The sequence below is a fragment of the Prosopis cineraria genome, unplaced genomic scaffold (assembly GCF_029017545.1).
Source record: "Prosopis cineraria cultivar Desert tree isolate PC_DT_omini unplaced genomic scaffold, ASM2901754v1 PC6, whole genome shotgun sequence".
NCBI lineage: Eukaryota > Viridiplantae > Streptophyta > Magnoliopsida > Fabales > Fabaceae > Prosopis > Prosopis cineraria.
This window is the reverse complement of record NW_026555337.1, coordinates 2,672,073-2,697,089: the sequence shown is the minus strand read 5'-3', so window position 1 is coordinate 2,697,089 and position 25,017 is coordinate 2,672,073. Positions and strand designations below refer to the sequence as shown.

The window sequence follows — 25,017 nt, the reverse complement described above, 5'->3', positions numbered from 1 at the left end:
AGGCATCAGATACACTAGTACATGTAATAGCTTGCTAACAGCGCTAAACAATTTAACCCGGATCAATTCATAGTATGGTCCGCACAGAAAATAGATCAAACCAAATCAAATGCAAACCCGACCGTGTACCACATGAACAAAACTTCCAGATTCCCTCTCCACAAACTTGTTCACTACTCCCTCTAGTTCTTGTTATAAAATATTTTCAACCATTTTACAAATCTTTAAAAAAAAAATTGATCTTTTTTATATCATAAAAAAAGATATACTTCTATTTTTATCTTCACTTTAATAATATTACAACTACATTAAATACCTTCACACTAACCAAGAGATAAAATTAAAAAACAATAATTTAATCATTATAAAATGCTCTATATTTTGAACCAAAAATTACTTTTAAAAAGTCTTATAAATAGGACCCGAGGGAGTAAGCTATAACTTAGCAGCCCTAAACAATTAAACCCGCATCAATTCAAAGTCTGGTCTGTACTGAAAATAAATCAAACCAAATCAAATGCGAACCTGACCGTGTACCATATGAACAAAACTTCCGGATTCCCTTTTCCCTCCACAAACTTCTTCGCTACGTTTTTAACCCTTCATTCTTATATTATACGGAGAAAAGGGTGTTCAAAATATTCATACAAACGACCAATTGATGAAAGAGAAAGCTAAGCAATGAACACTGTTATCTTCAGTAAGAACATTCCATGCGAGGGCTTGTTCAAATGAAACATGCCGTCCCATCATGGACAAGCACATTCCTGCAGGCAGATGAGCGAACCCCTGTTCCAAGCATTAGCAGATAAAATTACAATCAGACTACAAGGCAAAATGACAAGAAGAAATAATCATGGAACCTCTCCATACAAACAAGCAATTGAACTGGAGAGAAAGTATTCGGTCTGAAATCACCTCCTGCATCAACTTGGCAAATTCTGTACACAATGCCCTGCGTCCAGAGTCGTCAAATATTTTATCCAATGTGATATCTTGCAAAGCTACTAGAGTTGTCTCCAGCATGTCAAGCCCTGCCTGATTTGCAAAGATGAACACAGGCAAGGACTGCGATGCCAAATAAAGACACGGACTTCTGAGCAACTAGTTTTTGACGTGCACAAACCATACACTAGATAATTCCAATACAGAATTTCATCACAAACATAAACAGGATAGTCAGTACTACAATAAAAAACTTACCCTCACCGAACAACAAAAAATGGCATCCTGATGATGCCATAATGTTTCAGCAACGAATCACCACCAAGAGCATCCGATCTCAATAATTCTGCTCCCAGATAGAAACTGTGCTAAAAGGGGAAAGAGATGAGAATAGAGACAAGGAGGGGAGATAGATGTTGTAGACTTCAAACAGGTAATACCAAAGCACGAAAATTTATTAAGAATTACGCAATACATCATGATAACAAGACTCTAAATCTAAAGCTACCAAAAACAGTATAGCAAGCATTCATTAACTTTTAGACTTCTAGAAATATAATTATCAGAGAATATGCAGACTTGCCTATAACTCTGGCATATCCAGTGAGCTAGAGTAACTGCTTCAGGAGAGCCAGGACTGAGTTTTGGCCCCACTGGTGGGCTTATACCAGATGGAGAGATAGCCATGGCAACCCTCTGCACAGATGAAATCACACCGCGTACATACTGTCTTGCCATGATTGCAATGTTTTCCTGCAAGCTGCTCTCAAAAGGAAACTGGAAGGCAATAGTCAACACCGACCGAGTACTTTGGCATGATGATGCATCTCCCACAGCATGATTTGTCGCTGGATCCACTTCAAAACCAGATGTCAATTCCAGGGTCTGATTTCCAGATACTGAATCCTTCTTATCACCCTGAAACATCACAACATTGTCACAGGGATCCAGACATTGATACCGCTAACAACAAACCCTCCCTAAATGACAAAATAGTGTGTTAACTCAGCACCCTAGTATGATATCCCCAAGCACATGTAATTTAATCTGTACAAGAAACTGCATGTGCCAAATACACAACCCATTATATCTTTAACAAAATGAAGAGAAAAATAGCACTACTATCTTGTGAATATTCCGTGATTTGATTAAGTGTAACACAAATAAGCAGAACTCAACTGATTTTGAATCCAATGGGATGATCCGGAAACCCGAGGGCAACAATGGAGCATCATCAGGGAACATTTCATCAATTGAAGCAAATATAAGCTCAGAACAGGCCCCAACAGCATTTTCATCAATCCCACTACATATCTGCAAAAATGGAACCAGCAATAATAATACACTGCTCAGTTCCTGGGTAATGTTATCACACCACACACTATAAATTATTACACTCCATGAAGTGATCTATAGGTCAAAGGCATCATCCTTAAAAGGCAGAAGAACACCAAAAATGTACGAGACACATGAGTCTGTAAAGATACAAAACAGAATTCCAAACAACGCTTTAACATACACTAAGTAGGAATTTGGATCCTGTGCACTAGGAAAGTAAATGCATAGTGTACTTTTGAGGGAGGGAGGGAGAGGAATGAAAGAGAAGCGGGCTCCATACACATTCTCAATCTGCCAGTCTCCCAAAAGCATGACACATTGATGCAAATGATCTCAATAATACTAATTAGTCATGATATGCAAAATTCCAAAAATGGCTTCCATCATAACTTTGCACCCATAGAATGCTAGCTTTGGCCCAGCCAGTCAATAAAAAGTAAGGCACTGATATTGATGCACCGTACAAGAAAATAGAAACATAATATAAAAAAGATAGAGGTGCATTTTTGCCACTCATTTTTTCTGAGTAGCACCCAGTATCCTAAAGTATTTCACGTAGCATTTTCGCCCCTCAAGTAATTAATTTGAAGCATCCATTACCTTGATGTTAAATACACACAAACTTCTATTAGAGATTATCTGGTGGGCCCCATTTTTGTGATAGGTGGAAGAGAGAACAACAGTGATTTCAAACCTGTATAACTCTCTGACGACCGAGAGAGGGGGAGAGGTAGTCCTTTCACTATTCTAGAACACCATGGTACTAGGGTTGTGAAGCGGGCCGACAGTGAAGCAGCAGTCCTTCCAATGTTCTAGAACCCCATTTTCTGAGAGGTAGAGTGGGTTGGCAGTGAAGCAGCAGCTTTGGAACACCATGGTGTCAATTGTGCCAGAGATAATGTAGTCACAATACAACTGACAATGAGAAGATGGCTATATGCATGGCCGTGAAGAAAGAAGCATTCACGCCACGTGCATGGCTGTGAAGAAGGTGTACTACATGTTAGTGATGTGGCAGACAGTGGCATTATTATTGTTTAGAAAAGAACAAACACAGGTGCCATGAATAGGATTATGTGTTTGCCATCCATTTTCCCCACCGCATGGATCTACCCTCAAAAGTCGTCACATGTTCATGCGAATATCTCTCTCTGTTTAACTCTTTTTGAGACATAAAACAGAGAAAGGTAGAGACACGACCTAGTATCCACTAACCTATATGAGATTAAACGATAGGATTCATATATCATTCCTTGAAATTAATTCTTGTCAGAGGAAAATTGAGAAAGAAAGTGATCGATGAGATACTCAAAAGTTGGGAAACTATCGCAGCTGGCTTAAAACTAGAAGAATTGAATGAAGAAAGGGAGAGTCTGATCGGCGATTCCCATGCTGGTGGCAGTGCAGAAAGCAGCGGACACCTAACCTAAGAATGAAGTCTATTATGGCCATGGCTTTCTTACTTCCTCCCAGTCTCACAGTTACATCAGCTGCAACTGCTTTTCCTTTCTTGACGTTGCTCAACTCGAGGACATTGATGGTGGTTGACATTTTCTTTTTGCTTCAAAAGTAAATAAATTACAAGATATGAAAATGGGGCCCGCAGGAATTGGTTTAACAGATGTTTGTCATGACATAACATCAGGGTAACGGTTGCCCCAAATTAATTACTCAAGGGGCGAAAATGCTATGCAAAATACTTTAAGTTACTAGATGCTCCTCAAAGAAAACATGAGGGCAGAAATGCACTTTTACCCATATAAAAATGGCATTACGTTTATTCACTCACGTGTAAGGAACAGGAAATTTTCCAATGTTTAAACAAGCATCAAATACAGAACCTGTAAGAGATGAATGTCCCTAGAAGCAAATGCATCTTCTTGAGAGAGAGATTGGCCTTCAAGACGAACAATTTCAATCATCTGGAGTGTAAACACAATTAGAAGGAAGCATTCTTTGCAAATGAAAATACGCCTTAACATGAAAAAAATTGGCAACAGCAGTGCATGGTAAGAGCTATTTCCCGCTGGCCCTGGAAAGACCAATAACTCAAGGAGAGACAGATCCAAACTGCACTAAAATAACTTGACATGGGTCAAGATGTCTACTCCTAGCATTTGTAGCTGGGAAGGGAATGCTCAAGTACCTCTTCATGCTCGATTGTATGGCCAAGAGGCATGATAATTTGACTTCCCGTGAATCTAGTTGACCTCATGACAGGATAGGCAAAGGAGCCTGCTTTAAGTGATGCAGCACAATAGGCATCAACATTAAAATCAGCCCACTCAGCACGGTGCTCCCTCAGAAACCGAACTAAAACTGCTGGAGGGACGTTCTGCAAATACCGATTAAAGATTGTAACAAGTAACCATTAATCAAAATTTTACTTTTATACAGCAAACAGACATTTAAAAACCCTGACAAAATATTCATTAAAACATCTAGAAAATTATTTTAACCACAGATCATCGACCAGTTTTATGTTAAGCATAAGCCACCAATGCCTTCGTAGAACACAGCCTTCCTAACTTTCATGTCATTAATAACTGAGTCCAAAGAGAAAACAAACGAACTACTACAGATAAGCCCCACATGCGTTGGCCAGAAAAAAGTAGTAACCATGCCATTGTGTTTTCAGACTCACCTGGAGCAACATAGAAGCTCTTGCGCAGAGAACTCCTCCAAGGAATGTTAGGGAACTTGCAGGATTAGTGGTGGCACTCAGATTCTTGGCTGAGTTGACTGCAATAATCACGTCATCAGCACCATCATGGTTCATTATAGACCAGCCATCATCATTAAATCCATTAACAGCATCATTAAAGCCTCTGCAAGAATAAGGGATTAGTTCAGATAAAGCTGAGATCCAACTACTTCTCAATGCAGATTTTGGTATAGTCAACATAATTTGAAACAAATAAAAATTTGATAGCATACCTGTTCAGCCTTTGGCTGAAAGTTCGCAGAACAGCAGGCTGCCTACCTAAACCATAAACCACTTCGCCGCTTGTTTCCTGAGCTATTTGCCTGACATAGCGAAGTGCCTATCACAACAAATAATAAATCATAGAAATTTCATTTGAAGCAAGCACAGCCACGGCAAAGAGGCTTCAGCATGACAAAAAATGGGTCACTTGCTGAACCTTGCAAGCAGAAAAAAAAATGAGAGTATTTCCAAATCAAAAACTTCAAAGAAACAATCTCTAACGGATGCACCATCCTTTGCACAGTTTAATATCTATAAATCACATAACAAAACATGCAATGTATCTCTACAGCAAAGAGCAGACAACTATTTGAATAATGATAAAATTATCAGCTTCAATAGACCAGAAAAGGCTACTTACTGCAATTGTCATTTTCTGAGCAACAACTTTTGATGATTGATAAAGTGGTCTCAGCACCTCTGGCACACTCCATGCCTAAAAGAAAATAGTCATGCATTTAAATACATTTTTTTTGAAAGGAAGCTGAAATATGTAATCGTGAAGAAGTCCAACCTCGAGATTTAAGTGGTCTACAATATGGATGATTGATCCTCCACCTTCACAGGGTCGAATCAGGTAGCCACTAGGGAGCATTTCAGCTCTAACAAACTGAGCAGCAGCAGCTGCATTAGCGCCAGCACCCGAACCAGACAGTGATCTCTCACAAACCTTCAGATGTGGATTCAAGAAACATAGAAGGCTAAATGAGGTAAATTATCTCTAACTAGAAGAATTGCAAAATGAGAAGCAACAATTTTAAATATTGTTTATAAACATCCCTATATAACTGATAGGTAGCAGGGGGAAAATGCTAACCACAAGACTTCCATTGTCCAAACTTGTAGTGTATCTCAGAGTCCAGAAATCCCGGGCAGGAGCCAAAGTAGTTGGAGCATATGTCTGCAACAAATTTAATTTTGAAATCGAGGATAAATGAGGCAGATGCAGATATTTTTGAATTTCTCAATTCTCAATTCACAATTCAATGCTGACCTGTGTGTACACAAGTTCAATTGTTCCACCATTCCCCGCAGGGAACATTGTAAAAACTTCTAGACTCCGGCAATCCCGAAACCAAGATGGACGATCTTTTAGGATCTCCGCAATCTGCCAATAAATTTGAGATGTGGTGAATTAAAATTAGAGAATTTTACAGACTTTTATAGCATATCGAGAGAACCAAATTTTACCTCCCACTTTCCTCGAGCGAACTTACCTTTGTAGGTTCTAAACTAACAAGACCGCATGATCGAGCTGCCACTCCACTGCAACTTCGCGAAATGGCAAAGATCCCAACCGAATCCGGACCAGGCTTACAATAATAATATCAAGGAGAAAATAATAAGGGGGGAGCGAAACTTGTCTACTAAAACACTCCTCCTCACATAATTATATACTACAAATTTTTGAGCAAAGAGAAATAAGAAACCTTCATCCCAGGCATCTGCACCCAATCAACAGCAGTTCCCCTAGCCTTTGAAAGGAACTCTGTCAAGGTCTCCTCCGCAATTGACACGAGTCTGCAAAGATAAGATAACCGGGGAAAAAAAATCAGACTTGTCATCATAAGAAGAAAAGAGGTAAGCCCGTAACTATAAACTGTGAAATTACCCAGCAGGGTTATTGGCATCTCTTAAGGAGTGCTGAGGTGTGTTGACAACCGAATCGCAACTTGCATCAGTAGTTGCTGCTGACGCCTGCAGGAAAACAATAACGTGAAGAATAATTCCATCGAACAAATCATATTCGATTCCCTCAAAAGCGAATATAAAAGCTTCATCTGCCATTGGACACCCAATAAATAACTAATAATGACATCAATCTGCCCAGAATCTTTTTCATCTCAGTTTATTCGAAGTTTCGAACGCTTACACTATGCAGTTGCTGCCTCATAAACCCATTTTCGCATACCAGTTGGGAAACCTGCTTTTGCAACCGCTCATTTTCCTCCATCAACAATTTGTTCATCGCAGTCAGTTTTCTGTTCACAGTCTGAAGCCGCCCAGACTCCTTCCTCTGCTTCTCTCTACACCTGCGTTGCCAAATACTGAACCATCTTAACAAAGCTCTTCAAGAAGAAATTGCAGCGTAATTTACAGTCATTGAAATTCAAAGGCTTGCTCGCGACTCTCTGCCTTTGTGGTTTGCAGCTATTCCTCCAACTTCAAAGAACGGGTTCGAAAGCTGACATCCAGAAAAAAACAATCCAAAGTCTTCTAGGGAGCATTCCCTTACCTGCGATTTTGGAACCAAACTTTGATCTGCTTGGGTTCGATGTTCGCAAGAATGGGGCACTCTCGGATCAGTTGCTGCCTTCGCAAGGAGCTGGGCTTCGGGCAGTCAGCGTAAACGCGTTCGAGCGCTTCGACCTGCTCCGCCGTGTAACGGACATACTTGCCGGAGTCAAGGTGCATGCTGATGATCCCGCTGCTGCTTTCTCTGAGGGGAGCCACAGCCATCGCCATCTTCCCAAAACACCAAACTCTGAATCAAGATGAGGGGTAAATTGTAGAGCTACTTGCCCTATGGAGCGAGAAGACTAAAGAACATAGAAAACAGAGAAGAATGAAGGTTGTTTTGATCGGAACTCCAGAGGATTCCTAGTTGGCAAAGTTAAAGCCGAATGAGAGTAGCAGAATCAGATGTAAAACAGAGAGAGAAAGTCCTTATTATATACTTCTCCGACCTCCGTTATTGATTGGTTGATGATTTTTACAGAAATTCGTTCAGAAACTCCATCGCTTAATGAAAGAATCTATCAAATAGCTTTCAAGCATAAAATTCTCGTTTTACTAGCTAAAACGTCGGCTACTGTTTTTCACAGCCTTTCAACAAACCACCTACGGCAGCTTGTTTCCCACAATACCAGATGATGTCTCGAGAAATGAGAGGAAATACGCTTGCCAGCTATGTACGAGCCTCACAATCTTAGCGAAGTTCAATGAAGAAACAACATAGAAATAAATAAGCTACTTTAGTCGGGACGGTGAACCCAAGAGCTTTCCCTTTTCAACGAGATTCCAGCGAAAATAGGAAAAGGAGGACCAAAAAAGGGAAGAAAGTGAGACGAAACGCAAACACACAGAACACTTGGCAATCGAGCTTGACGAAGAAGGAAGGAATAGGGGCGATTCGTTGGCACTTCGGAGGACTCCCTCTCGGACCAAGGAAGATAGGCATCAGGGGAATTAAGTAAAGAAACAGAGCAGAGAGTGCGAAGCACTGCTCATGAGGATAATCAAAAGACAAATTTCCGGGAATGAGAAGGGACGAGCCAAAAAAAAAAAAAAAAAACAGAGGGGAAGAATAAAGTGAGGGAAGGGGAATGAGGGGAGGGAAAGAGGGCGGAGGCACACATATCGAAAAACTAACCAGTGAGTTCTGTTTATTATTTTATTATTTTATTTATTATAAAATATTACAAGAATACTCAAGTGTGGGGATACATTTACGTGGTTGTCCCTGTTCTTGGTTTGAAATGACAGGTTAGGGACACAGTGCTGAGGTTCAGGTCTCTTCTGTTCTGTCACCCTCCTCTCGATCAAGTCACCAAAAGGTAGCTTTGCTCTGTCAAAATTGATTACTCCATCCCGTACTATTTATAAGTCATTTTTACCAACCTCATCAATATCAATACAATAAAAATATAAGGAATAAAAGTAAGTAAAATTTCAAACATGTCCTTATATAACAAATCTAAAAAGTAATGTCCTGTTACTTTTTCTCTCTCATGAGAGATAATTTTGGAAATACCTCTCAAATATTATCTAAAAAGACGCACCGTGACTTATAAATGAGACCAAATGCACCTTTTAAAATTGGACTTATAAATGGGACCGGAGGGAGTACGTTACAATACTAGTATAAACTTTAATTTTAATTTTTAATAGAAGAATTATTGTGTAATAATAAAATGTTTAGTTGTCAACCTTAAAAGGATTATTCACTTGCTTTCTATTGCGAATTTTAAGCACATGTGGTATGAAATACACGTTATGGTATTACTCTTACTTATAAGAGCGTACGTCGTTTTCATTTATTATTAACACCATACAAACTGAAGTTCAGATATTCATTGTACCTAAACCCAAATTCTTCTTTTCTATTGATCTCATATGACATCAATTTAGAAGAATTTGTTGTTTGGCTACAAGTATCATGGACATGGGGATCCATGACTCGATCCAAGTATGCTTGTGGATCTCATCTCGACTTACTCTTTGATCGAGGTGACATATGATTTGTGTTTCTTCTCTACCATATTAACATTTTTGTTGCCTTGCTGGTGAACACTAATGCCTCATATTTGATTTCAATGTCAAATGTAGTTGCTCGTATGAGAAAGTCAACCTTATCAACCTATATAACATACTAGACACTGTATGTTCTTAATTGTACACACATGAAAGTAGTGAAGATTCTCATTAATATAACCAATATATTACATCAAGTCAATCTAGCCATATCAAGAGCCCTTACACATATTTTTCAAATATCTCCTTGGCTATGGGTTTTGTTAGTGGATCTGCTATCATACATTTCATGGAAATGTATTGAACAATGATAACCTTTTGCGCTATATAATCTCTTACAAAATTGTGCCTAATGTCTATGTGGTTGGTTTTGCAATGATATTTAGGATCTTTGGTATAGGCTATGGCTGCAATGTTGTTACAATGAATTAACATTGGTTTTGTACTTTCATTTACAAACCCAAGATGTTCTATAAATCTCTTAAGCCATATAGCCTCTTGCACTGCTGCAGTAAATGCTACAAACTCAACTTTCATAGAGTGAAAGGCAATGCATGTTTGCTTCTTGCTGCTCCAACAAATGGCTCTATTGTTTAGCAAGAAAGTGTAGTTTGAAGTTGATCTTCATTCATCTTCATCTCTGCCTAAATTCACGTCAGAGTATCCTGTCAGGCGTAGATCACCCCCTTGATAATACAATACATAGTTAACAATACCCTTTAAGTATCTTAAGAACCTTTTTACTGCCTTTCAATGTCCTTCTCTAGGGTTGGATTGGTAGCGACTCACAAGTCCTATGACATAACAGATATCTGGTCATGTACACATCATTGCATACGTCAAACTTCCGAATGCACTAGCATATGGAACTCTTTCCACTTTCCTTTTGGTTATCTCAGTTTTAGGATCCATATCAAGACTAAGCTTCACACCTAAAACTACCGGGTTATTGATGGGTTTACAATCTTTCATATTAAAATGCTCAAAAAATTTTCTTATATAATTCTCTTATGATAGATAAAGAAGCTTCTTAGAGCGATTTTTTTGGATTTTAACTCCAAGAATCTATTCTGCTTCACCCATGTTTTTCATTTCAAAATTCGACAAAAGCCATTCTTTAATAGCGATTATCAAATCTAGACTATTTTTGACTAGTAAAATATTATCTACATAAAGAGATAATATTACAAAGTTCCTATTGAACCTCTTGATGTAAACACAGTGGTCTTCCTCAATCATTTGAAAGTCATATGAGGTTATTGCTCTGTGAAACCTCAAATACCATTGTCTGGATGATTGTTTTAGTCCATAGGTTGATCTATTTAATTTACATACTTTATCTTCTTTTCCTTTTCAATAAAACCTAATAGCTGTTGCATATAAATTTCTTCATCCAGATCACTATTTAGAAAAGCAGTCTTTACATTCATCTGGTGCAACTCTAAGTCCAGACTATTTTTACTATTACCAAAATTAGTCTAATAGAATTGAAGCATATAACAAGAGAAAATGTATACTCATAATCTATTCCCTCTTGTTGTGTATATCCTTTTGCTATTGAGTGAGCCTTGTATTTATCAATTGATCCGTCTACTTTTCTTTTAATTTTGAGAACCCACTTATTTCTAATATCCTTTCAGCCACGTGGTAAATCAATTAATTCCACACTTAGTTGGTCCTCATGAAATCCATTTCTTCATCCATTGCTTTCTTCCACTGATCCTTAACAGGTCCTAGTAAAGCTTCATTTACGGAATGTGACTCATCATCATCTATTGGAGTTACCACCAATGCTTCACCCTCAATTTGGAAGCGTCTTCTTGGAACACTTTCTCTATTACTTTTTTAAAGTAGGGTCTCTTATAAATTTTGATTCTTTTTAGGTCTTTTAGCAGACCTTTTAGAGCTCTCACTTAAATCAGCATTTTGCGATGATTCATGCCTTTCTATGTTTTTTATATTATGCTGCTCTCGTGTCTCGTAAAGATACATAGTTTGATCAATTTTTCCCCTATTAGGAAACTTATTTTCTAAAAATGTGATATTCCTATGTTCAAATTCAGTTGCAGTTCCATCATCATTTTCACCAGTGAAAACATAACCCTTTGATTGCTCAGAGTATCTTATAAAGATACATTTTTTCCTTTTTGAACCTAATTTTTTATATTTATGGGAATCATCATGGACATATGCAGCTGACCCCCATGGTTTTTTAAGATATTTAAATCTGGTTTGCATTTTGTCCATAACTCATAAGGTGTGAAAGTAACTGATTTTGAGGGTACATGATTAAGTATGAAGGCTGCAGTCAGTAAAATGTCCCACCAATACGAGATTGGAAGATTCGCTTGTGCCATCATTGCCCTAACCATGTCTAGAAGAGTCCTATTTTTTTTTAGCAACTCTATTCTATTGCGGAGTGCCAAGAATAGTTAATTGTCTAATTATTCCTTTTTCTTCATAGAGTTCTTTAAATTGATCAAACAAGTATTCACATCCTCAGTCAGTTCATAATGCTTTAATTTTATTGTCCATTTGATTTTCAACCTCATTAATGTATCGTCTAAAGCACTCAAGAGCTTCAAACTTTTGTGATATCAAATAGACATGACCAAAACGTGAATAATCATTAATAAAGGTAATAAAATATCAAGCTTCATGTTTTGCTCTGATACTAGGACCACATATATTAGAATGGATTAATTGTATATATTAGGAATGGATTAATTGTAATGGATTTTTAGCCCTAACACCTTTACCAAAAGGTTTTCTCGTTGTTTTACCAGCTAAACAATTTTCACATAAAGACATTTTCATGTTTGTAATTAGACCTAACATTCCTTCTTTAGCTAGTTTAATCATTCTATTTTGATTAATATGCTCTAATCTAGCATGCCAGATATTCATATCTACATTATTGGAAGAGGTGGTAAAGCAATCATGAAAAATGAATTTTGTCAACAATATTCATAATAAAGAACCTTTTTGAAAGAAAAGCACAACCATAAAAAGTTAAATTGTATACAATGTCAACAATCTTGTCATAAAAATTAATTACAAACCCAAAATTTAAAAGGAAATCAATTGAAATTAAGTTCTGCCGGATGTCCAGTGCATGTAAAACATTGTGGAGAATTAAGGTTTTTCCACCTCGCAAGGTCAACTTGTAAGTTCCTATGCCTTTTACCTCGATCCTCACGTTGTTGCCAACGTCAAGCCACTTGCTTTGATTTGGCAATCGACGGTACTCTACAAAGGATCCACAATCCTTGCTTACGTGGTTTGCGAAGCCTAAGTCAACAATTCAAGAAGAGAAATAGTTTTCATTAGAAAAACATTATTGGAAACATAAGAAAAATGTGAATTCACATAATTTACAAGCACCTGATCATGTCAACTTTTCTTAGGACAATCATTTGCAAAATGGCCCATCTTATGACAGGCGAAACATTTGACCCTTTTAAGGTTAATTCTCTTTTTGCCGCTCTTCTTGCCCTTTTTCTTGAAATGTTGTTTGTCCTTCTTACTTTAAGGCTATTCTTATTACCCCTCTTTTGTTGCTTCTTGCCTCTCTTAGGCTTAAAATTTAAAGGACCACCTTCCTCAACAAGGTAAGCCTTTCCAAAAGACTTGTAAGCCTCCAGATGTTCAGCCTCTAGCTTCAGGTGTTTAACCACATCGTTAAAGTTAACGATGTTTTCATTATGGGGTAGGTTAACTTTCGCATGCTCCCAGCTGTGTAGGAGCGATCAGATTATAACCTGTACTTACTGTTCATCAGAAAAATTGTGCTCGGCTTCTTTAAGTTCACGGATCATGTAATCTCTTTAAAGTGTTGCCACATAGGAGTATTTGGCTTTAGTTTATATGTGTCGAATTTAATTGTAAGCCTTCTCAGCTTGGTAGTTGAGGTACCACTAAATTTTTCGTTTAAAGCAGCCCATATGGCTTGGGTAGTAGAGTGCTTCTCAAATTTACACATCAGATCATCTGCCATAACACTTAGAAGTGTTATTCATGCAATGCTATTTTTTCATTTCTATGCCTCAGATGCCTCTTAGTCTCTCCTATGCTGAGCCGAGTTTCCTATCTCAGGCTCGGCCATGATTATAGTCAGTCGCTCAACAGTATCTTGTTCTTCCAAAATATATGACACCTTACGATGCCAGATATCCCAGTTATTCCTGTTTAATTTGTCGCCCTTATTCAATTCAGCGATAATGCTTTTTAGTGCCATTCTTAGTTTTGAGACAAAACTATCCCACATTAATAGTTTTCTATATTAAACCAAGAATCAAATACTTATAAGAAACATACAATGTATTATATTTATATTATTCTTTATTAGAGTGATAACAACTCTATTAGGTCAACGATCAGGAGGCTACATTTGTATCTCCTATCACATTGATTCTAACAAAATCACTATTATCTGCAAAGAATTTTACAAATATTTTCATAATCATTATATATGGCTCATAAATAATTTATCACTTTAGAGCTCCCACTCAAATAAAGTATATGTAAAGTAATTAAATATAAAAAAACATACTTCATATATTTCATAAATCATCAAGGTTTTAATATAGCATAAAAAAATTCTTGAAAAAATACAACAATGCTTGAGGTACAAACCTAAAAAGACAACTCTTGATTATATCTTTATCTTTTCCTTGTACTTTCATCCCCTTAATGGCTCCATTCCATAGAGGATTTTTAGAGTATGACTTGTTTTGCTTGTATGTTGCACAAGCTCCTTCTTAAGTTGTTTGAAAATTTCTTCTAAAACCACAGCTTGTTTTTCTTTTGTTATGAAGTTTGCATATGCTCTAACTATCGGAGAAATTTGATCCAACTTTTTTATTCTTTTAGCTTCTCTTTTTGTTATATTTATGATTACTGAGGGTGTGAAAGGTTGTTCGACATTTTCATTTTCATTTTGAACGTTCTTATCACCTTCTAATTCATGTTTTGGTCCCGATAGCATGTGCACCTCTTTAGGTCCTTCCAGCACATTTTCAAGATCAACATTGAAATCTTCTTTAATATCAGAATCAAAATCCTCACTTTGAGGCTCATATTCCTCCTCCTCCTCTTCGAAGGGTTTCGGGTCAGAATCCTCACTAAGAGGCTCATAATCTGGTTCATCTAGATACTCAATGCTGACAGAATAATTTTCTGAGTTATCAGTACTGCTAGAAGTCTCTTGCTTTACATTTTCCTAAAAAAATAAGAAAGAAAAAAAATTAGAATTTTTTTTCAACTCATAAAAAGCATTAAATAACTCAAAAGAATAAATTCTTATCTTATCTCAAAAGATATGCAAATTATATATCAAAATGAAGATCTTAAATTTAGAGATTTTTTAAGACACACTCTGTCCCAATCTGGTCCCGCACGTGCCCCAAGAAGATGCTGGATCAAAAAATTCTTAAAAAAAATTTCCACTTTCAGGGAGGCACGTGCATAACACGCGCCCCCTTATCTTGCTCCGGTGATGACACGCGTTGGACCATTATCCTCCACGCTCTGCCAGCTTCATGGTGTGGTCAACCACGCGCCAATAAAGTCATCTGGTGGGTCCCACGGGCCACGCATCCTTCTTTATAAAATAATAAAATATAAATTTTTATTTATTTACTTTTAATCTGGGTCGGGTTTATGTACCCGACTCGCAGACCCATAAACCCTTTTTTTATTTTTGTTTTTTTGGTTGGGCTTCCAAGCCTAAGACCTTTCTTTCTTTCCTTTTTTTTTGTTTGGGGCTTCTGGGCTCGTAGCCCAAAAATCATTTTTCTATTTTTTTTGGACGACACGTTAAAACGACGTGTTGTTTTGATGAAGATAGAAACGACACGTTTCTATGGTCGTCTTCTTACCCGGTTCCTCTAGCAGTTCGGGTCTGTTGGATCTGAAACTTCCGGAGGCCATATCTCCTCCATCCGATCTCCATTTTATGTGTTCTTGGTGTCGTTTTCTTTATTTTTTCAAGATTTACACATTTATGTAATCCTTTTGTTCAAAAAACTCATTTTTCAAACACTCATTATTTGGTTTGTTTTCGGTCGTTATGTTCGTCACTATTGATTGCATGCAAAACATATATAGCCATATATGAAACACTTATATTAACCAAGAAGCATGTTAACACGTTCATTTTGGTAGTAATAATCTTAAAGACAGACAGAGGCAGGTCGATGCGTAAACACAGTAAGAAAATAAAAAACTGAACTTATATATTTGCATGTATATAATTAAGCAAATCAAGTTCTTCAGACAAAGGAAACACAACCCAGGAAAGACGAAAGCTTTGATACCAATGAAAGAATTTGAGAAGGAAAACATACCTTAAGTCGTTAATTCACACGTACGTATGCAAGAATAAAGTTACACCGATCAAACTTCGTTCGGATACACAACAAATGCACTCTTTGAGAGAAATAAGTTGTAAGGAGAAAATGAGTCGCAAGGAAAATGAGAGCATTCAGTTCTTTCATTCACGCAGAGAAAAAACTGACTAAGAACTGCATCCATAACCACCTCTTATAAGAACATGCGGTAATTTCTCCTTAACCGTTTATGACTCAAATTCAAAGATTGGAGAATATTATATTTTAAGGCCCTGAGTAAATTACATATTGAACCCAAACATTTCTTATAATTGTCATAAGAGCCCCATTCTCTAATTTGGGCTTTTATATGGGCCTGATCCACCAAGGGTGGATAACCCAATAAGAGATAAAGAGAGAACTTAAATCTAAAGAAATAAACATAAATAACTAGGTTAGGAATAATTCTAAAAATTTATGACGACTTAACTATAACTTCACAATTTAATTAATTGTTCGGGTATTATGGGAACGAATTCAACGCTAATTAAAAAGGGACTAATAATTTGGGAGAATATTATGACACTTTAAAAATAACTGTCATCATAATTGATTAAAGAGTCAACTCAAATGGTAGAAACTAATAACTTATAAGGTGAATTTTAAATTCCAACACTTCAAGTGATCATTTTCATCATTGTTAATATCTTGATTTATTTTTATTATTTATAATTTTATCAAATAAACCATTTTATCTATTGTTTTTTTAACTATTAATTAAATTAATAAAAGCACAACCACTCTATGAATTTAATACCTAAAATACTATAAATAATTTATTATTGTGATTTCATATACTTACAAAAACGATCGCTTACATTTGTCAATTGTTACCATGCAATATCAGAGGGGAGTACGTGATCAAAGTAAATTGTTATAAAAAAAGCTATATTAATAATTCCAAGTTTTCTATTTAAAATTGGGAAAAATCACAACTAAAGACAATTAAATGCTTGCCACTTTGTAGACACTTTGCTCTATAAAATTAAAAGACTTAAATGTAATGAAAATTTATTATAAAAAGACATAACTACCTTATATGCACGTATTTGTTTAATAAAAAAATTACTTATTGTTAAAATATAAATGAAATTTATTTTTTTAAGTGAGACTTGTTAATCATATTGCAACATCTCTTCTCTGCCATCAAATTAATATTTTAAAGTTACCAATACAAAAATTAATTGACGTTAAAATAAAAATAAAATTTACTTTTTTTAATAGAAACCTGTTCACTAAATTGCGATGCATATTCTTTGCCATCATCAAATTAACCTTCTCAAATTGTTACAAAAAAATTTAGTTGTTAAAATAAAAATAAAAATTAGATTTTTCCTCTTAAAAGAGTATGTATGAGAAATAATTTTTCTTTTTCACAACAAATTTTAATTACATTTAAATCCTTCCTGCACAGTAATATTGAAATTATTTTAAAAATTAAAGAATGTCAATTTTCTATCGTGGTGTGAAAATTTAGGGATATTCCGCGATGTTTGGCAACAAAGTTCGGGGCCATCTAAAATCTTGCCATTATTTACACCTAACGATGAAAACTACTTCATCTCATGCTGCATTAGACAATGATAGGCTGAATGGGTGGAGAAATAAGATTTTATGTATACACATAACTACAACAATCCTTCTTGCAAGGGAAACGGTTTGAAAAAATTTCATGTAATTAAAAAAGACAACAAAAATTACAGATGAATATAAAAAGAGACACTGCAGATTCATACAAATGACCAATTGATGAAAGAGAAAGCTAGGCAATGAACACTGCTATCTTCCGCAAAAACCTTCCATGCGAGGGCTTGCTCGTACGAAACATGCCGTCCCATCATGGACATGCAAATTCCGGCAGGCAGATGAGCGAACCCCTGTTCCAAGCATAAGCAGATTAAAATAGAGATCAGACTACAAGGCAAAATGCCATGGAGAACAATCATGGAATCTCTCCATACAAATATGGATTTCAATTCAACGGGAATGTATTCGGTCCTGAAATCACCTCCTGCATCAACTTGGCAAATTCTGTACACAATGCCCTGCGTCCAGAGTCGTCAAATATTTTATCCAATGTGATATCTTGCAAAGCTACTAGAGTTGTCTCCAGCATGTCAAGCCCTGCCTGATTTGCAAAGATGAACACAGGCAAGGACTGCGATGCCAAATTAAGACACGGACTTCTGAGCAACTAGTTTCGACGTGCAGAAACCATACACTAGATAATTCCAATGCAGAATTTCATCACAAACATAAAAAAGGATAAACAGCGAAATAAAAAACTTACCCTCACTGAACAACACAAAATGGCATCCTGATGATGCCACAAATGTTTCAGCAATAAATCACCGACAAGAGAATCAGATCTAACTAATTCTGCTCCCAGATAGAAACTGTAATTAAGAGGAAAGAAATGACAATAAAGATCAGGAAAGGAGCGCGATTTTGAGAATTACGCCACACACCATGATAACGGGACTCAATCTCAAGCTGCCAAAGACAAGATGGTAAGCATTCTTTTTTTTTTTTTTCCTTGCGTAATTATAATTATTTGATAGTATGAAGACTTGCCTATAACTCTGGCATATCCAGTTAGCTAGAGTAATCGCCTCAGGGGAGCCAGGATTGAGTTTTGGTCCCACAGGCGGGCTCATACCAGATGGAGATATAGCCATGGCAACCCTCTGCACAGATGAAATCACACTGCGTACATACTGCCGTGCCATGATTGCAACATTTTCCTGCAAGCTGCTCTCAAAAGGAAACTGGAAAGCAATAGTCAACACTGACCGAGTATTATGACATGATGATGCATCTTCAGCAGCATGATTCGATGCTGGGCCCACATCAAGACCAGATGCCAAGTCTAGGGTCCGATTTACAGATACTGCATCCTTCTTATCCCCCTGGAACATAAGAACACTGTCACATGGATCCAAATATCAAGAAAGTTGCAATTCTAATCAACACTCTAGTACCATGTCCACAAGAACATGTAATTTAATCTATGGGCAACCGCAGATGCCTAACACAAACCATATTAACTCGAACAAAATGAAGAGAAAAATAGCATCACTATCTCGAGAGCATTCATTAATTAGATGAAATACAAGTGTACAACGTAAAACAGAACCCAACTGATTTTGAATCCAATGGGATGATGCGGAAACCCGATGGCAACAATGGAGCATCATCAGGAAACATTTCATCAATTGAAGCAAACACGAGCTCAGAACATGCCCCAACAGCACTTTCATCAATCCCACTACACATCTGCAAAAATAGAAACCATAATATCACACAACTCAGTTCCTGGGTATATTATGAGACTGCATGGAAGTGATCTATATTGGTCACAGGCGTCATCCTTAAAATGCAGAAGCATACCAAAAGCCTACAGAGAAATACAAGTCCATAAAAGGCTAAACAGAATTTCAAATGGAACTTTCACAAATAGCAATTACGGATTTCAATCATCTACAATATGCAAGTAAATGTATAGTGCGTATTGGGAGAGAGAAGGGATAGCAAGAGATGTGGGTTCTTACACTTCCCACTCTATCACTCTCCCAGACGCATGGCACATTGCAGCAGATGATCTCAATCATAATACACAGTCACAATACGTCAAATTCCAGAGATGGCTTCCATCACAACTTTACACATAGAAGCCAGCTTCAGCCCAGCCAGTGAACAGATATAAATGCATTGTTCGAGAAACTAGAGACTAGTTCCAGAAATGACATTGCAATTTATCTGACTTCACTCATGCGTAAGGAACAGGAAATTTCCAATATTTCATCAATAGTCAAAGAAAGCACCTGTAAGAGATGAATGTCCCTAGAAGCAAAAACATCTTCCTGTGCTATAGAGTGGCCTTCAAGACGAACAACTTCAAGCATCTGGAATGCAAACACAATAAATAGAAGATATTATTTCAATACAAAAACTGTTGTTATATGACTTAGAGAAAAAGGAAAGAGACAATTGCAGACTGCAGTGCATCGTGAGTGCCACTTCCGCTTGACATGATCAGACAAAACTCTTAAAGACACAGACCCAAGCTACACCCACAAATCCATCACAAGAGTCAAGACATTTCCACCATGCATTTGTAACTGGGAAGGGAACGCTAAAGTACCTCTTCATGTTCAATCGTTTGTCCGAGAGGCATGATAATCTGACTTCCAGTGAATCTAGTTGACCTCATGCCAGGATAGGCAAAGGAGCCTGCTTTAAGTGATGCAGCAGAGTACGCATCAACATTGAAATCAGCCCACTCAGAGCGATGCTCCCTCAAAAACCGAACCAAAACTGCCGGAGGGACATTCTGGAAAAACCATATAGCAAAAAGATTTTTGAACACTCCAACCCAGTATTTATGAATAATCTACAAAATTCATTTGACCAGGGGAGACCAGTTTTATATGAAACATAGTTACATTTCACATTGAAAGGACTTTAAGAGGATTTGGTCATATAATGCATTATACACCCCATTGAACTAGCTTTCTTTTGGGGGGGGGGGGGAGGAATAATGGCCCTATGACAAAATAATATCATAACCAGACCCACATTTTGCACAGTCAGGGTGGGCCAAGGGCCCACCTATGACGTGGGCATTACAGATTGGTCGGGAGAGCTGTTACGTCCTATATCGGAAGGATTTCAAGAGGGTCCTAAACATATAAACAGGTACGCTACACGCCCCAATGAACTAGCTTTTTGGGGGGAGGGCAATGGGCCCATGACAATATGCTACAAATGCCTTCATAAAAACATCCTTCAAATCTTTAATTTTATTAAGAATTGAGTCCAAAAAGAAAACAAACTTCTATAGTAGATGCCTTGGCCGAAAAAAAAGGTAAAACCCATGCCATCATCTTTTCAGACTCACCTGCAGCAGCATGGAAGCTTTTGCACAGAGAACTCCTCCAAGGAATGTTAGAGAACTTGCAGGATTAGAAGTGGCATTCAGATTCTTGGCTGAGTTCACTGCAATAATCACATCCTCAGCAGCATCACAGTTCATTATGGACCAGCCCCCATCATTAAATCCATTGACAGCATCATTGAAGCCTCTGCAAGCATAATGGATCAGTTCATGTTCATAGCTGGATAGTCAACATAATTTGATGGAAGTAAAATTTTGTATGCCCACCTGCTCAGCCTTTGGCTGAAAGTTCGCAGAACCGCAGGCTGCCTACCTAAACCATAAACCACTTCACCACTTGTCTCCTGAGCTATTTGCCTAATATAGCGTAGCGCCTATCACAACAACGAATTACAAGAATTTTCATTTTGGGCAAGTATGGCATTGGAAAACAGGACCCAGAATGACAAAAAGTGGGTTTAGGAAACCAATAAGCTTAAAGTACTAGCTGAACATCACATGCCAAAAGAGAGAGAGAGAGAGAACAACATCTCTGATTAAAAAAATTCGAAGAAACAATCCCTATAAGATGTACCATACTCTGCAGGGTTTAATATCCATGCTCCACATACTAATATGAAAATATCAGATCTTCACAATAACAAGTCAAAATTTGAACACTGATAAAATTGTCAGTATCTATAAATTAAAAGGGGCTACTCACTGCAATTGTCATTTTCTGAGCAACCACTTTTGATGATTCATAAAGTGGCCTAAGAACCTCCGGCACACTCCATGCCTAAAAAAAAAAAATGCTTTTAGAAACATTATCTTGAGAAAAATGATATAATTAAATTGTCAATAAGTCAAACCTCGAGATTTAAATGGTCTACAATATGGATGATTGATCCTCCACCTTCACATGGTCGAATCAGGTAGCCGCTTGGGAGCATTTCAGCTCTCACAAACTGAGCAGCAGCCGCTGCATTAGGGCCAGCACCTGAACCTGACAGCGATCTCTCACAAACCTTCAGACATGGATTCAAGAAACATAGAAGTGAAAATCAGGTAAATTATCTCTAAATAGGAGAATTGCTAATTAAAAAGATACAGTATTATATCATATATTAATAACTATGGTCATCTTTATGTAAACGTTGAAAGGCAGGGGAAAAAATGCCCACCACAAGACTTCCATTGTCCAAACTTGTAGCGTATCTTAAAGTCCAGAAATCCCGGGCAGGAGCCAATGTAGTTGGAGCATATGTCTGAAACAAATTTAATTTTGAAATTGGAGATAAATGAGGCAGATGCAGATATTTTTAAATTTCTCAATTCTCAATTCGCAATTCAATGCTGACCTGTGTGTACACAAGTTCAATTGTCCCACCATTGCCGGCAGGGAACATTGTAAAAACTTCTAGACTCCGGCAGTCCCGGAACCAAGATGGACGATCTTTTAGGATCTCAGCAATCTACCATTAATTGAGATATGGTGAAATAAAATTCAAGAAGAATGCAGACCTTTAATACTGACGAGGAAACCAAATTTTACCTACTGCTTTAAATGAGTGAACATACCTTCGTAGGTTCTAAACTAACAAGACCGCATGCTCGAGCTGCCACTCCACTGCAGCTTCGCGAAATGGCAAAGATCCCAACCGAATCCGGACCAGGCTGACAATTAAACAATCAAGGAGACAAATCTGAGGACGAGAGAAAGCAATAACTAAATCGTAGAAAACTCCTGTTCAGTAATTTTTCTACTGATAACTCTGTAGCAAGGAGAAATAAGAAACCTTCATCCCAGGCATCTGGACCCAATCGACAGCAGTTCCGGTAGCCTTTGAAAGGAACTCTGCCAAGGTCTCCTCAGCAATTGATAGGAGTCTGCAAAGTTCAAAAAAATCAGAGACATCTTTAGAAGAGCAAAGGAAAACTAAACAACATGAACTTTGAAATTACCCAGCAGGGTTATTGGCATCTCTTAAGGAGTGCTGAGGTGTGGTGACAACCGAATCGCAACTTGCATCAGTAGTTGCTGCCGACGCCTGCAGGAAAACAATAACGTGAACAAAAATTTCATCGACCAAATCAAATTCGACAACCTCAAAAGCTAACAAAAAAGCTTCATCTGCCATTAGACACCCAATAAATAATTAATAAGGACATCAATCTACCCAGATTTTTTTTTCTTCATGTCAGTTTATTCAAATGCTTACACTATGTAATTGCTGCCTCATAAACCCATTTTCGCATACTAGTTGGGAAACCTGCTTTTGCAAGCGCTCATTTTCCTCCATCAACAACTTGTTCATCGCAGACAGTTTTCTGTTAACAGTCTGAAGCCGCCCTGACTCCTTTCTCTGCTTCTCTCGACACCTGCGTTGCCAAATGCCAAACCATCTTATCAATGCGCTTCGAGAAGAAATTGCAGCGTAATTTTAGTTATTGAAATCCAAATGCTTCTTTAGAGCATTCCCTTACCTGCGATTTTGGAACCAAACTTTGATCTGCTTGGGTTCGATGTTGGCAAGAATGGGGCACTCTCGGATCAGTTGCTGCCTTCGCAAGGAACTGGGCTTCGGGCACTCGGCGTAAACGCGTTCGAGCGCTTCGACCTGCTCCGCCGTGTACCGGACATACTTGCCGGAATCAAGGTGCTTGCTGATGCTCCCGCTGCTGCTTTCTCTGTGGTGAGCAACAGCCATTGCCATCCTCCCAAAACAACAATATCTGAATCAAAGATGAGGGGGAAATTGTATAGCTACTTGCTCTAAAGAGCGAGAAGAGTAGAGAGCATAGAAAGCAGGAAGAATGAAGGGTGCTCGATAGGAACTCCAGAGGATTCTTGGCTGGTAAATGGTAGTAGCAGAATTAGCTGTATTAACCCTACAGAAAGTCAGTAATTTTAATACATGTAACCGCCGTTATTAGTTGAAGACGTTTTGTACAAATCTGTACAGAAGCTCACTCGCTTTATGTAAGAATATATCAAATAGCTTCAAAATCGAGCATGAAGTTATCGTTTCACAAGCTAAACGCCAGCTACTTTACTCACAGCATTCCAACAAACCAACTGCGGCAGTTTGTTTCCCTCAATAGCAGATAAAGTCTCAAGAAATGAGAGGAAATAAACTCGCCAACTAAGGACGAACCTCACAATGTTTGCAAAGCTCGATGAAGAAACGACATGGAAGCAAGTAAGCTACTTTGGTTGGGACGCTGAACCCAAGAGCTTTCCCTTTTCAACAAGATTCCGGTGAAAATAGGAAAAGGAGGAGGAAAAAAGGGGAACCAAGTGAGAATAAACGCAAAATCACGGAACACTTGGCAGCTGAGCTTCAAGAAGAAGGAAAGAATAGGGGCGATTCGGTGCACTTAGGACTCTCTCTCTCTCGGACCAAGGGAGAGAGGCATCAGGGGCACTTTGTAAAGAGACAAAGAAGAGAGTGAAACCCTACTCATGAGGGAAAATGAAAGACAAATTTCCGGGAATCAGAGCGAAAGAGCATTACTGAGACAGTGATGTCTGGGGGAGAGCAAAAAAAGTAGGGACGAGTGAGGCCAGGGTAAGGAAGGGAGAGTGGTTAGGGGGAGGCACATATATCGAAAAGTAACCAGTGAGCTTTGTGTATTATTTGTTTACGGTATTTGTTATAATCTTAAATCATAAAATTATAAAATAATAGTAGTAATACTCAATGGTGGGAATACATTTACGTGGTTGTCCCTGCTCTTGGTTTGAAACGACATGTCGGGTACATAGTGCTGAGGCTCAGGCTCCGCTGTCGACTTTCTCAGTTCTCGCGGTCAACTCATCAAAACTCTGTACTGCCCAAATAGCCCAAAATATATTGGTACAGTTAAATTTAACATGAGGAATTATTCTTTTTCTGTGAATTAAATTAAAATTATTTTTGTAATTATATTAGCAAAACCATGAATCCATGGTCATTAATTCCCGGTGGCCACTTTGTAAGAGTTTGTGAATTTGATCTTTTGGTGCCTCTGCCTCCTCGTCTAACATTTTTCTTTGGTTAACCGATTTAAGCTGGATCTTTAAATTTTCACCCTTTCTTTTTATTATTTTTGATAAAAATGTTGCTTTTCAAGATGATCAATTGCAGAATTCAGTTGTCAGACAAAACTATGAGGAGGTTAGATGATTTATCATCTTGATTTATTTTTATGGATACCTATGCCTTTTACTCTTTCACTAATGTCTA

The 25,017-nt window shown here is 37.6% G+C and overlaps 2 protein-coding genes across 6 annotated transcripts; both read right to left on the bottom strand.

The window, feature by feature from the left end:
• Window positions 1–472: 472 nt before the first annotated feature.
• LOC129313445 (homeobox-leucine zipper protein REVOLUTA-like) lies at window positions 473–8,545 on the bottom strand. The gene is given in 19 exon segments (XM_054956552.1): window positions 473–789; window positions 919–1,068; window positions 1,204–1,247; window positions 1,250–1,308; window positions 1,529–1,863; window positions 2,125–2,259; window positions 4,125–4,205; window positions 4,430–4,618; window positions 4,928–5,111; window positions 5,221–5,327; window positions 5,631–5,705; window positions 5,784–5,939; window positions 6,087–6,170; window positions 6,264–6,377; window positions 6,487–6,582; window positions 6,700–6,790; window positions 6,882–6,967; window positions 7,143–7,302; window positions 7,506–8,545. Coding segments are annotated over 19 exon segments (2,523 nt in total). The 5' UTR covers window positions 7,736–8,545; the 3' UTR covers window positions 473–642.
• Window positions 8,546–17,501: 8,956 nt separating this feature from the next.
• On the bottom strand, window positions 17,502–24,349 carry LOC129313443 (homeobox-leucine zipper protein REVOLUTA-like). Of its 5 annotated transcripts, none has more exons than XM_054956547.1 (19): window positions 23,947–24,348; window positions 23,276–23,680; window positions 23,011–23,170; window positions 22,754–22,839; window positions 22,588–22,678; window positions 22,370–22,465; window positions 22,150–22,263; window positions 21,973–22,056; window positions 21,661–21,816; window positions 21,513–21,587; window positions 21,077–21,183; window positions 20,813–20,996; window positions 20,057–20,245; window positions 19,737–19,817; window positions 19,054–19,188; window positions 18,487–18,821; window positions 18,203–18,308; window positions 17,921–18,106; window positions 17,502–17,789 (listed from the first exon to the last, which is right to left on the bottom strand). In XM_054956547.1, exons 2-19 carry the CDS (start codon window positions 23,503–23,505, stop codon window positions 17,643–17,645), a joined length of 2,562 nt encoding a protein of 853 aa, XP_054812522.1. In that variant the 5' UTR covers window positions 23,506–23,680; window positions 23,947–24,348; the 3' UTR covers window positions 17,502–17,642. The 5 variants fall into 5 exon arrangements, with proteins under 5 accessions (XP_054812522.1, XP_054812523.1, XP_054812524.1 ...); XM_054956548.1 differs by having other exon boundaries at window positions 23,276–23,669; XM_054956549.1 differs by having other exon boundaries at window positions 23,276–23,524.
• Between the last annotated feature and the right edge of the window lie 668 nt (window positions 24,350–25,017).